Source organism: Gracilinanus agilis, chromosome 4 (assembly GCF_016433145.1).
Source record: "Gracilinanus agilis isolate LMUSP501 chromosome 4, AgileGrace, whole genome shotgun sequence".
Classification (NCBI taxonomy): domain Eukaryota; kingdom Metazoa; phylum Chordata; class Mammalia; order Didelphimorphia; family Didelphidae; genus Gracilinanus; species Gracilinanus agilis.
Window position 1 is genome coordinate 134,044,537 of NC_058133.1, and position 12,705 is coordinate 134,057,241.

At 36.0% G+C, this 12,705-nt stretch overlaps 1 protein-coding gene across 1 annotated transcript in view; it reads left to right on the forward strand.

Moving 5' to 3' along the window:
* Nucleotides 1-12,705, forward strand: part of DNAH14 (dynein axonemal heavy chain 14) — a 374,871-nt gene that overhangs the window by 42,417 nt on the left and 319,749 nt on the right. The window contains exons 9-10 of the mRNA XM_044674970.1: nt 1,153-1,297; nt 11,181-11,312. Coding sequence (XP_044530905.1) covers nt 1,153-1,297; nt 11,181-11,312 — 277 coding nt within the window. The remainder of the gene's footprint in view (nt 1-1,152; nt 1,298-11,180; nt 11,313-12,705) is intronic.

Genomic DNA, 12,705 nt, shown 5'->3' on the forward strand with positions numbered 1-12,705 from the left:
TTTCTGACTATATTCTATGTGTGAATAGTTAGTGATATCTTACTTTTCCTTGTTTCTCTTTCACCTCTGCTTGAAATCCAAAAGCATTTATGTTCTGGCACCTCTCTCCTTTCCAGTTGATTTCATTCTTCTATTCTGCCCACTGGGTGTGCCATAGACTTCCTGAACTGTGTCTTGAAAACATTTTTAATTATTGAATTCCTGCTTGTCCTTCAAAGTTCAACATAAATTTCCTCTCCATCGTAAAGCTTTCCATCATATCTCTTGATGACAGTGATATTTTCTATCTAGGATATCACGTAATACTCAGTCTTTAACCTTTCCTTGCACTATGTCTTGTTAGCTAAAATCATAAATGTAATTAGACTTATACTTTTCTTCCATATGTTTTATCCATATTCTTTTCCCTTCCCCACTCCCTACTCACTAACTGTGAGCTCTAAAGAAGCCAGGGACATGCCCTATATTCTGTTTCTTTTACTTCATATCTTACCCAGCACTCATGGAAAACATTCAATAAAAATTTTTTTAATTGAATAGTTGTGTTTTATTTGAATGGTTGTGTAAACTGAGCATGGTTTTAGTAATTCTTATTGATCCCTACTCCCTAGTATTTCAAATAGAATATTTTGGCAGAGCACCCCTACTTATATATATATATATATATATAGATATATATATATATATATATCTATATCCAAATATAGATAATATACCCTTTAGGCGAACAAACATTCCTCATACAGAAAATCTATTTGCCTGTAGAGTCCTAAAACAAAAGCAAAAAACTGTAAAGCCACTGAAGATCTTAAAGTGGTAGAGAATAATATGTTAAATTTTAGCCTCAAACTCAGAAAGTAAATTATTCTAGTTGACTCACAAATTGATGAAATTATCATTACTTTTTAAACCCTTACCTTCTATCTTAGAAACAATACTGTATATTGGTTCCAAGACAGAAGAGCTATAAGGGCTATGTAATAGGAGTTAAATGACTTACCCAGAGTGACACATCTAGGAAATGTATGAGGCCATATTTGAACCCAGAACCTCTCATCTATAGGTGTGGGTCTCAATCCACTAATCCACCCAGCTACCCCAATAATTAACATTATTTTAAAATGAGTTTTGAGATAATTTCTAAACTTCCAGATTGATATTGTACAAGCGCCTTTTTTTGGCTGATAAGTTATTTCAAGGATGTTTGCTTCGAATTCGGAACCTTTGTGAAGATGCAACTGACCTCCATAAAGGAAAAATCTTTGAAGATAATCCCTCTGCCATTATTCTGACTACGGTGAGTAAAAAATGTTATACTTTGAAGTTAGTATATATAAAAACCATGTAAAATAATTACACTGAATTTTTCAACTCACAGAAATATATAACCCTAGATTCTAGCACGTTAAATTTTTTAGAGAAAACAATCAAATCTGATCCTTCCCCCACCCCCATCCCCTTTCTTAAGACAATTAAAACATCCAAAGGAGGAGCTAAACATTTAAAAAGTATGTTTCTTATAATTTTCCTAAATTTTAATCTTATAAAATTCTAAAGTATATAATCATTTGATGAGCTTTGGCATTATTACAATAATGATAACAATAGTTAATATGTACTGCTTTAACATTTGCCAAGTGCTTTATCTTCACAACTTTGTGTGATATTCTGTGAGGCTATTGCCCCTATGTGACAGATAGGGAAACTGAATCTTAGAAATAGTAGCATTACACAGCTTTTAAGTGTCTGAGGCAGGATTCAGAATTAGGTTTCACTGCCTGAACACTTTGCATTTTATCCTTATGCCCTTTACTTGCCCTGTTCCCTGTGATACAGAGAGGAGGGCTTAACAATTAAGCCCTCCTCTCTGTATCACATCCCTTAAGAACTCAGAATCTCAGAGTTGGAAGGAACATGAGAAGCCATTTAGATCATCTGTTAGACATATGTATTTCCTTTACAACATCCCATCAAATGGTTATCAGGGTTATGTCAGGAAACAGTTCTAATAAGTTTGTCATTACATTCAGCTGAGCTGAAAATTTTTATTGATAACGAATTATTTATTTGAGGCTTTGATTTTTTGTTTTTCTTTTTTTTTACTCGCTTGTATCAATATTACCTTTTGGATTTCACTTTTAACTATTAATTGAGAGTATCTAGAATTATATTATATCATATTGTATCCAAGAAGATAAGAACAATATAATAATTTGCAATGTTTTGTGGGTGTGGGAGTGTTTTTGTTGACTGGAGAACAAATGCCAAATTATTATTCCTTTTAAAAGGAAACTAAACATATCAAAACAGTGGTTCCCAAACTTTTTTGGCCTACTGCCCCCTTTCCAGAAAAAATAATACTTAGCGCCCCCTGTCACATACTATCACCACCCCCTTACAGTTATTCACCACCCCCAAATGCACCTGTGGCCGTCACTACTTCCCTGGATCACTGCAGCACCCACCAGTGGGTAGTGGTGCCCACTTTGGGAATCACTGATATAAAAGGTTTGTAGATACTGGGAATTAGGTTACTATTATACCAGAGGACCCTCAATAGCTTCATAGGTCAGTGTCAGTTTTTTATTGATGGTTTTAGTCATCAAACTATGGAAGGGAAAAATACCCTAGCTCACAAGAAAATTAGTAGCTTTCTATGATCAGATTGTTGTTGTATGTTCATTTTTCCTGCCTCTTTCTTGACTTGGAACTTTAAGTTAGGCTCTGTTCACCTAGGAGTAGAAAAAGGGGAAGACATTGTCTCAAGACTCAGGCATTTTTTTTTGTGCTACTGTCTTTAGAACTAGTGCTGGGACTTTGGAAGTTTTCAATGCTTCCAGGGTGGTATGATCTGAGAAAAGGTGAGGTCATTGTTCTCTTGATCCATGTTCTGATCCATATATAGGAGAGAATCCTGATCCCTTATAGCCAAAAGTGCTGTTGCTCCTTAGGGTCCCTACTTCCTTGTGACCAAAAGTTCTAGTGCTCCTCAGGGACCCTGCTCCTTTGTGACCAAAAGCTTTCTTCCTTGCCCTGGAACTACAATCAAGAAGTGAGTATAGACAATGGGATTGCCAAACAGCACTTTGTTTTTTTGTTTAGGATTTTATTTCACCAATTATATGTAATAATAATTTCCACATAAATTTTCTGAAGTTAAAAGATCCAAATTGTCTGGCTCCTCTTCACTCCCCTTTTCTGGAGAGGGTAAGCAATTTGATCTATGTTATACATGTATTATGATGCAAAACATATTTCCAAATTGTTCATTTGAGTAAGAGAATACTCATGTGAAACCAAACCCGCAAAATAAAAACCCAAATAAACTAACGTGGAAAATAGTATGCTTTTATCTGCATCCAGAATCCAACAGTTCTTTCTCTGGAGGTGGATAGCCTTCTCTGTCATAAGTCCTTCAGAATTTTCCTGGATCATTATATTGTTGAGAGTAGGCAAGTCTCTCACATTTGATTATCTTACAATATTCTGTTACTCTGTACAATGTTCTCCTGGTTCTGCTTAATTCAGTCTGCATCAGTTCATATAGGTCTTTTCAGCTCTTTCTGAAATCATCCTGTTCATCATTTTTTTATACCATAATAGTACTCCCATCACCACCGTATACTACAATTTGTTCAGCCATTTCCCAACTGCTGAACATCCTCTCATTTTCAAATTCTCTGTCACCACAAAAAGGGTTGCTATTAATATTTTTGTATGAGTAGGTTCTTTCCCCCCCTTTTTTATCCCTTTGGGATAAAGACCTAGTAGAGATATTACTGGAACAAAGGGTATGTTAAAGGTTCAAAATTGTCTTCTGAGATGGTTGGATCAGTTCACAATCTCCACCAACAATGCATTAGGTTTCCCATTTTGCCACATCCCTTCCAACATTCATCATTTTCCTTGACTGTCATATTGGCTAATCTGAAAGTTGTGATATATAGTCCCTCAGGGTTATCTTAATTTGCATTTCTCTAAGCAAGGGATTTAAAACATTATTTCATATGATTATTGATAGCTTTGCTTTCTACATCTGAAAACTACCTATTTATAACCTTTGACCATTTATCAATTAGAGAATGACTTGTATTCTTATAAATCTGATTTTTTCTTTATATATTTGAGAAATGAGACCTTTATCAGAGAAATTTGTTATAAAAATTTCCCAGTGTGTTATTTCCCTTCTAATCTTGCTTACATTGGTTTTGTTTGTATAAAAAACTTTTCAATTTAATATAGTCAAAACAACTCATTTTATATCTTGTAATGCTCTCTGTCTCTTCTTTGGTCATAAATTCTTCCCTTCTCCTTTAATCTGACAGGGAAACTATTCTATCGAACACCACTTTGTATTGCATTCAGTGTTAGCACAGGGGTACCCTGTAATCTCTGACTAGTTGTGAGTCACTTTAATGTCTCAGGGCTTTAGAACTCCTTTAAAACTTTAAAACTGCTTCTGGGGGCAGCTGGGTAGCTCAGTGGATTGAGAGCCAGGCCTAGAGATGGGAGGTCCTAGGTTCAAATCCGGCCTCAGACACTTCCCAGCTGTGTGACCCTGGGCAAGTCACTTGACCCCCATTGCCTACCCTTACCACTCTTCCACCTATAAGTCAATACACAGAAGTTAAGGGTTTAAAATTTAAAAAAAAACTGCTTCTGTTACAACATACCAATCCAATAACTCATTTTGCCATCATGTGTGCTCTTCGCCAGTACTGTTAAAAAGAATGAAAGAGTAGGATATATATCTTCTTCTTCTTTGAATATCTTCCTATCTACTATAGATCTTCCTTCTAGATATTAGAGGATGGATGGTATGTAGATCTTAGAGATACTATGAATGAAGGAGGGATCAGGTGCCCAAGGCCTAAGACAGCTATAGTTGGTGAAGGATTAATACCCACTCTTCTCACAGTAGCTATTGATGTAATCTATCCCTCTTCTCCCTGACAGGCTTGGTTGGTTAAGCCTGTCAGTTGCTTCCTTCTAACAGTTTCCCAGATTGGGACCCTTGAGAGATTAGATAGATGGTTAACCTCACTAGGCCCAACCTGAGGTTGGATTAGTTGTTAGTAAGCTAATATTGGAAATATTTGTTCTGACTGCGTATTAATTCTCCCCTTCCCAAGGGCTATGATAGAATAACTGCTCAGGAAAGGTACTTGTTGGTAAATCACTGTATTAATTTTTAATGGGGAAAGGAAAACAAGGTAATAGGGATGGGGATTTGGGAACCCTATTGCTATTGTTTGGCTACTAAGCTAATCATTGTTCAGGCCTGGATATTACTAGGCTGATAGAAGCTGGAGGTCTTCACCCTCTCACTAACTCTGACCTGACCTGGCCACAGCCAAGCCAGAGATTAGGAAGGCTATTGATGTTGATGTTGATGTTGCTTGATGATCTCTATACTCTCTCAGCTCTACTATCAAAGGTATTGATTGATCACTAGTTCCCTCTCAGTCAGGTACAGGTTACAGGTTCAGGTTCAGGCCTACCCTTTCCACCCTTCATCTCCCTCTGTCCCAGTTCTTGCTCCAAGAGAAGTTTGCTCAAGTCTCAGCTCTGAGTTCTGAGACCTCAACTGTAGTTCCTAGGGGATATTTATAGGATGGAGCCAACCAACTTTTACCCCTGGCTCACGGCATCTGGGAACATTCCAAATTCTCAACTGCCATCCCTGTCAGTCAAGGGGGCATCCATCTTGTCCCAGATAATGATTTTAATAGTACCAACCTTTGTGTTACAGACCTCTCCTACTGACCTCCCAAGTTGTCTTGAATTGGAAAAATGTCTTGCCTTCACCTTTTTTTTTTTTGGCTATGCTTCAGAATTTAATTGTAGGAATTATTTTTAAGTTGTTTAGAGGGGAATGTTGGGAGAATATGTACTTCCTTTATTCTACTGTCTTGGCTCTGCCCCCAATTCTTTTAATTCTTCCTCATATGGCATGTTTTTGTATTCCCCTTACTATTCTGGTCATTATCCTCTAGGCACAATACAGTTCACATTGCCCTAAATAAAATGTGGCATCCAGGGTTGAACAATATTTTCTTATCATAGGTTATATATGATCTGGTCATGTGTCAATATGTTTTCTTTCCTAAAATGTGGTGTCCAGACCTGAGTATATTATACTTTATTCTGTAAGACTATGCCTCTCACTTAATTCAGCATAAGATTATTCTCTTCCCTCTTCATATTATTTATGGCATTTTGTCTATACCCTCCTTTTACCTTTATCACTTTACCGTGGTATTGCCCTTTTAAAAAATATGCCTTATCTCTCTATCAGAATATAAATTCCTTTTTTCATCTTTGTCTCTTAGTGTCAAAAAAAAAGACTTCACACACAGGTTCCCAATATGTTTCTTGAGTTGAATAGTTGATGTCCAGTAAGTTTGGTCATGTGATTTAGGTTATGACTAGATTGTGTAGATTTTTGAATGTTTTGTTCAAGAGTTTAAATTTTATCCTTTAATTATGAGAGGACTTTGAAGATTAATGTACAAGGAAATGATGTAATTAAAAGGGCAGATTAGGGATATTAACATGATTTTAGTTGTGATGGATCCTGTTTGCAACAGGAGGAAGAATGGAGATCAAAAGACCAATTAAGAGGCAGTAGCAGTAGACATGAATTGATAAGAACGTCAATTAATAGGAATATTCATGAACAAAAGACTCTAGAAACATTTGGAAGGAAGTGATTTAGAGTTAGATAGTATTTCAGCTAAAATCTAGTCCAATTGTTGGCAAATTTCCTGCTTCTCCTCCCTTTATCCCTTGATTCAGAGTATTGTGCTTACTGAAGAAAAATGTTAGAAACTACTCTCCCCTAACTCCATATTTTAGTCATAGAATAATCATACACTATCTACAATCTAATCATTATATACTTACCCCCTGGAACTCCACACTCATGGGAAATGATGAGTTATAAGGCTACAACTGAGAGTTGATAAGGACGTTGGCAGTGTCAGTGGAAAAGAGGATAAAGAAGCAAGTGTACTATTAAAGTACAACTTGCAGAACTTGGCAATAGAGAGAGAGAAGGAATTGTTGTAGAGGAAGAATTAAAAGTGAATCCTATATTTTGAATTTAAGAGAATGGAAAGATGGTGCCTTCATTAAAAAGTGGGCATTTAGTGCAAAAGAGCAAAAATAATAAATGTAAACTTTTCAGATCATAATGCAATAAAAATAATAATTAGTAAGGGCACATGGAAAGGCAAATTAAAAACTAATTGGAAATTAAATAATATGATTCTCCAAAACCAGTTAAAGAACAAATCATAGAAATAATCAATAATTTCATTGAAAAGAATGACAATGATGAGACATCCTACCAAATTCTGTGGCATGCAGCTAAGGCAGTACTCAGGGGGAAATTTATATCCTTTAATGCATATATTAACAATTTAGAGAGGGCAAAGATCAATGAACTGGGCATGAAAATAAAAAACCTAGAAAGGGAACAAATTAAAAATTCCCAGTTAAAGACCAAATTAGAGATTATAAAACGTAAGGGAGAAATCAATAAAATTGAAAGTAAAAGAACTATTGAAATAATAAGACTAGAAGCTGGTACTTTGAAAAAACAAAATTGACAAAGTACTGGTTAATCTAATTTAAAAAAGGAAAGAAGAAAACAAATCATCAGTATCAAAGATGAAAAAGGAGACCTCATCTCTAATGAAGAGGAAATCAAGGCAATCATTAAAAACTATTTTGCCCAATTATATGGCAATAAATATAGCAACCTAGGTGATATGGATGAATATTTACAAAAATATAAGTTGCCTAGATTAACAGCAGAAGAAATAGAATCCTTAAATAATCCCATATCAGAAAAAGAAATTGAATAAGTTATCAAAGAACTCCCTAAGAAAAAATCCCCAGGACCAGATGGATTCACAAGTGAATTCTATAGAACCTTCAAAGAACAACTAATTCCAATGCTATACAAACTATTTGATATAATAAGCAAAGAAGGAGTTCTACCAAATTCCTTTTATGACACAAATATGGTACTGATCCCAAAGCCAGGTAGATCAAAAACAGAGAAAGAAAACTACAGACCAATCTCTTTAATGAACACAGATGCAAAAATCCTAAACAGAATACTAGCAAAAAGACTCCAGCAAGTGATCATGAGAGTTATTCATTATGATCAGGTGGAATTTATACCAGGAATACAAGGATGGTTCAACATAAGGAAAACCATTACATAATTGACAAATCAACAAGCAAACCAACAAAAAACACATAATTATCTCAATAGATGCTGAAAAAGCCTTTGACAAAATACAACATCCATTCCTATTGAAAACACTAGAAAGTATAGGTATAGAAGGAGTTTTCCTAAAAATAATAAACAGTATATATCTAAAACCATCAACAAGCATCATATGCAATGAAGATAAATTAGAAGCCTTCCCAATAAGATCAGGAGTGAAACAAGGATGCCCATTATCACCTCTATTATTTAACATTGTACAGGAAACACTAGCAATAGCAATTAGAGAAGAAAAAGAAATTGAAGGTATTTGAAATAGGCAATGAGGAGACTAAGCTATCACTTTGCAGATGATATGATGGTCTACTTAAAAAATCCTAGAGAATCAACTAAAAAAACTAGTAGAAATAATTAACAACTTTAGCAAAGTTGCAGGATACAAAATAAATGCACAGAAATCATCAGCATTTCTATACATTTCCAACACATTAGAGCAGCAAGAAGTAGAAAGAGAAACACCATTTAAAATCACCCTAGACAATATAAAATACTTAGGAATCTATCTACCAAAAGAAACACAGAAATTATATGAAAACAACTACAAAACGCTTTCCAAACAAATAAAACTGGATCTAAACAATTGGAAAAACATTGATTGCTCGTGGGTAGGATGAGGTAACCTAGTAAAAATGACCATTCTACCCAAATTAATTTACTTATTTAGTGCCATACCTATCAAACTACCAAGAAACTTTTTTACTGAATTAGAAAAAACTATAACAAAGTTCATTTAGAAGAACAAAAGATCAAGAATATCAAGGGAAATAATGAAAAAAAAAACATGAAGGAAGGAGGCCTAGCAATACCAGATATTAAACTATACTATAAAGCAGCAGTCATCAAAAGAATATGGTACTGGCTAAAAGACAGAAAGGAGGATCAGTGGAATAGGCTTGGGGTAAGTGACATCAGCAAGACAGTGTATGATGAACCCAAAGATCCCACCTTTTGGGACAAAAATCTACCATACCATTGCTGGGTTTATTCCAAAGACATCATAGATAAAAAGAGTTGTACAAAAATATTTATAGCCTTGCTTTTCGTGGTGGCAAAAAACTGGAAAACAAGGGTATGTCCTTCAATGGGGAATGACTGAACAAATTGTGGTATATGGTAATGGACTACTACTGTGCTCAAAGGAATAGTAAACTGGAGGAATTCCATGTGAATTGGAATGACCTCCAGTAATTGATGCAGAGTGAAAGGAGCAGAGCCAGAAGAACAGTGTACACAGAGACTGATACACTGTGATAAAATCAAATGTAATGGACTTATGTACTAGCAGCAATGCAATGACCCAGGACAATTCTGAGGGATCTATGGAAAAGAACACTACCCACTTTCAGAGGAAGAAATACAGGAGTAGAAACACAGAAGAAAAACAACTGCTTGAACACATAGGTTGATGTGGACATGATTGGGGATGTAGACTTGAAACAACTACACCAATGCAACTATCAATAATATGGAAATAGGTCTTAATCAATGACACATGCTAAAACCAGTGAAAATGTGCGTCGGCTATGGGGGTGGGGGTGGGGAATTGGGCGGGGTGAAGGGGAAAGTAAAAACATGAATCATGTAACCATGGAAAACTTTTCTAAAAAAAAAAAAAGTGGGCATTTAGGAAAAAGGACAGGTTATTTAGGGGAAGATAATGATTCAGATTACAGGGAGAAAACATCAAGGAGACGGACCACTTCACCTATTTGGGTAGCATAGTCAGTAAGGATGGCGGGGCAGATGAGGACATCAGAAACTGAATCAACAAAGCCAGACACGCATTTAACACCCTGCAGTCTATCTGGACCTCCAGAACACTATCCCTCATCACTAAGCTCCGAATCTTCAATACCAATGTAAAGGCCGTCCTCCTACATGGATCAGAAAGCTGGAGAGTGACGAACGTCAACACCAACATACTCCAAGTCTTTGTTAACAGATGCCTACGCCACATCTTGAACCTCAGATGGCCTGAAAAGATCTCCAATGCCAGACTCTGGGAAAGAACAATTCAGTATCCCATCAGTCAGGACATAAAGAAACGTAAGTGGAGATGGATAGGACATACGCTACGAAAACCGGAAGACAACGTTGCCAGACAAGCATTGAGCTGGAACCCACCAGGGAGGAGGAAAGTCGGAAGGCCAAAACAGACCTGGCGAAGATCTGCCGAAAATAAAACAAAGACCGTCGGAATGACATGGGGCCAGCTGGAGGAAGTTGCCCAGAACAGAGTCTGCTGGCGTGAGATGGTTGCGGCCCTATGCTCCTAGGGAGTCAACAGGAATAACTAATGATTCAAATTTGAGACCTGTAGAGTTTGAGGCACTGAGAATCAGTTAGATAAAATCTCAAAGGTCATGCAGCAATTCCCTAATTTTATAGAAAAGGAATCTGAGATCCAGACACTAGTCTAAGGTTAAATAGTTAAGTAGGTGGTGGTAGAATAGAGAATAGAACTTATGCCTCATCTCCCAGTTGGAAACCTTTTGCCCCCTATTCTTTTTTTTTTTAAACCCTTGTACTTCGGTGTATTGTCTCATAGGTGGAAGATTGGTAAGGGTGGGCAATGGGGGTCAAGTGACTTGCCCAGGGTCACACAGCTGGGAAGTGGCTAAGGCCGGGTTTGAACCTAGGACCTCCTGTCTCTAGGCCTGACTCTCACTCCACTGAGCTACCCAGCTGCCCCTTGCCCCCTATTCTTTTGACATAGTTAATTCTGCAAATTATTTGCTTGTTTTTATAGCTATTATGTTGAAATATCATTTCAATTTCTTCTTTTATGATCAACAAACAATTAGCAAAATGTTTTTCTTACCTTAGTTTTATTAAGTAAGTCTAAATTTCAAAGGCTTATTCTTTACTCTTGTATTAGCTGGACCGATCCCATACATACTCTATAGATGAATTTTGTGAGGAGCAGTCACATCAGACTCGCGTAGCAAAGGAAAAGCTGGAGGAACTTAAGGCAGAAATCATTTCAGTGCTTAAAAGTACATTTTTACAGGTAATCCTTAAGATATCTTATTTCTCTATATTTATCCTCTAGAAGTATAAATGTTATGCCATGTATGTTCATGCTGAAACTGTTCAGTTCCTTTCTGACCCCTTTTCAGTTTACCAAGGTTATTGAAGAATAACTTTCATGTCTTAAATAGAATTATTGTCCCAAATCATAGTCACTACTTGCCAATCACTGTACTAAACACTTTATAAATATTATCTCATTTGAACCTCACAACAACCCTGGGAGGCTATTACTATTTCACAAATTCACAAATACAGAAACTGAGGCAAATAAAGGTGAAGTCACTTATCCAGGGAAACATAGCTAATAAAGTGTCTGAGGCTGCATTTGAATTCAGGTTTTCCTAGCTCCAGTGAGTATGGTTGTTATTCCCTCTCTAAGCCAGTTACAATGAAAGTAAAGTTTGAGCATTGCCCATCCACCACCCTCATCCACCTCTTCATTGTAATAGTTTTTCACTCCTCTTTAGGTTAGATATTTTACCACATTCCATCTCTCCTGTTCCTTTTCTCAGTGTAATCCTCTTTTTCACCCCTTGATTTTTTTGTATATCATATAATCCTAATCAGTTTACTTCTTTACTCTCTGTCTAAATAAATTCCATCTCACTGTTCTACTACTTGTAAGAATTTTTAAGAATTACAAATATCCTCTTTCCATGTAGGAATATATACATATAGTTAGGCTTTATTGAGTTCCTTAAATTTTCTCTTTCTTATTAACTTTTTAGGCTTCTCTTGTGACTTGAATTTGGATTTCAACTTTTTCTGTTTAGGTTTGATCTTTTCCTCAGGAATGCTTGGAAATCTTCTATTTCATTGAATGACCACTTTTTCCCCTGAAAGAATATGCTCATTTTTGCTGGATAGTTGACTCTGGGTTATAAATCTAGATCTTTCACATTTCAGAATATCATATTCCATGCCTTCTTATCCTTTACTGTGAAAGCTGCTAAAGTCCTGTGTGATCCTGATTGTAGCTCCATGTTTGAATTGTTTCTTTATAACTGCAGTATTTTCTCATTGACTTGGGGGGGGGTGGAGATTCTTGAATTTAACTAGTCTGTTCCTGGGAGTTGTCATTTGAGGATTTCTTTCAGTAGGTGATTATGGATTCTTTAAATTTCTCTTTTACTCTCTTGTTCAAGAATATCTGGGCAATTTCCTTTGATAATTTTTTTGTATTATGATTTTCAAGATTTTTTTTATCATGGTTTTCAGGTAATCAATATATTCTTCAACTGTCTCTCCTGTTTTCTAGGTCAGTTATTTTTTCAATGAGATATTCCATGTTTTATTCTGTATTTTCATTCTTTTGATTGTGCTTCATTGTTTCTTGATGTCTCATTAAGTCATTAGCTTCTAGTTGCCCA